The sequence below is a fragment of the Poecilia reticulata genome, linkage group LG9, assembly GCF_000633615.1.
Source record: "Poecilia reticulata strain Guanapo linkage group LG9, Guppy_female_1.0+MT, whole genome shotgun sequence".
NCBI lineage: Eukaryota > Metazoa > Chordata > Actinopteri > Cyprinodontiformes > Poeciliidae > Poecilia > Poecilia reticulata.
The window spans coordinates 33,200,486-33,201,113 of record NC_024339.1 but is presented as its reverse complement, the minus strand read 5'-3'; the positions used below and the strand labels follow the sequence as shown (position 1 = coordinate 33,201,113).

The 628-nt window shown below is 50.3% G+C and overlaps 1 protein-coding gene across 2 annotated transcripts in view; it reads left to right on the top strand.

Annotated features, from left to right (window-relative positions):
- lrrc2 (leucine rich repeat containing 2) overlaps positions 1-628 on the top strand; it is a 9,535-nt gene that overhangs the window by 2,589 nt on the left and 6,318 nt on the right. For both annotated transcript variants that reach the window (XM_008419428.2, XM_008419429.2), the window contains exon 3: positions 425-570. In XM_008419428.2, coding sequence (XP_008417650.1) covers positions 425-570 — 146 coding nt within the window. The remainder of the gene's footprint in view (positions 1-424; positions 571-628) is intronic.

The following is a 628-nucleotide window of genomic DNA, read 5'->3' as shown; positions in this document are numbered from 1 at the left end:
GCTTCAATCCCAAAACTAGACCGAGATTCACTTCAGAGTTTTAGGTCTAAATTCGACATTCCTGCTTTTCCAGCAGCTAAATGTTCCAGAAGCAGCAGGAAGAGACGCACTTGTGACAGGAAATGACCTAATTAATGACATCAGCTGTTTGTGTATGTGAATGGATCTGAATGGATCTACTCACTGAGGCTGACTGGTGATGGAGGAAACCACTGAGAGCAGAAGCTGCTTTTAGCAACATGAACTCTGAGGTATTTATAGCAGCAGGTCGGAGCAGAAAGGTCAAATATCCGGACAGCAAACCAAACAACCAGCCGACTGCAACCCGACAGGAATGTCCTGCTGCTGTTCGCTCATTAACACGAGGGGACTGACCTTCATGGCGTCTGCGGCGCACTCAGACTGTCTGTTTCCTGTCTGCTAGGATCGATCAGCAGTGGCAGTACCGCATCTACTGCAAGAGCATGAAGGCCAAAGAGCTGCAGCAGCTGCACCACTACCTGGAGAGATCCCTGCTGACGGAGCCACCGCCGTACGCAGGACACCTGGACCGGAACGCAGGAACCACAGGTAAAACACCAGAACGCAGGTAAAACACCAGAACACAGGTAAAACACCAGAACACAGG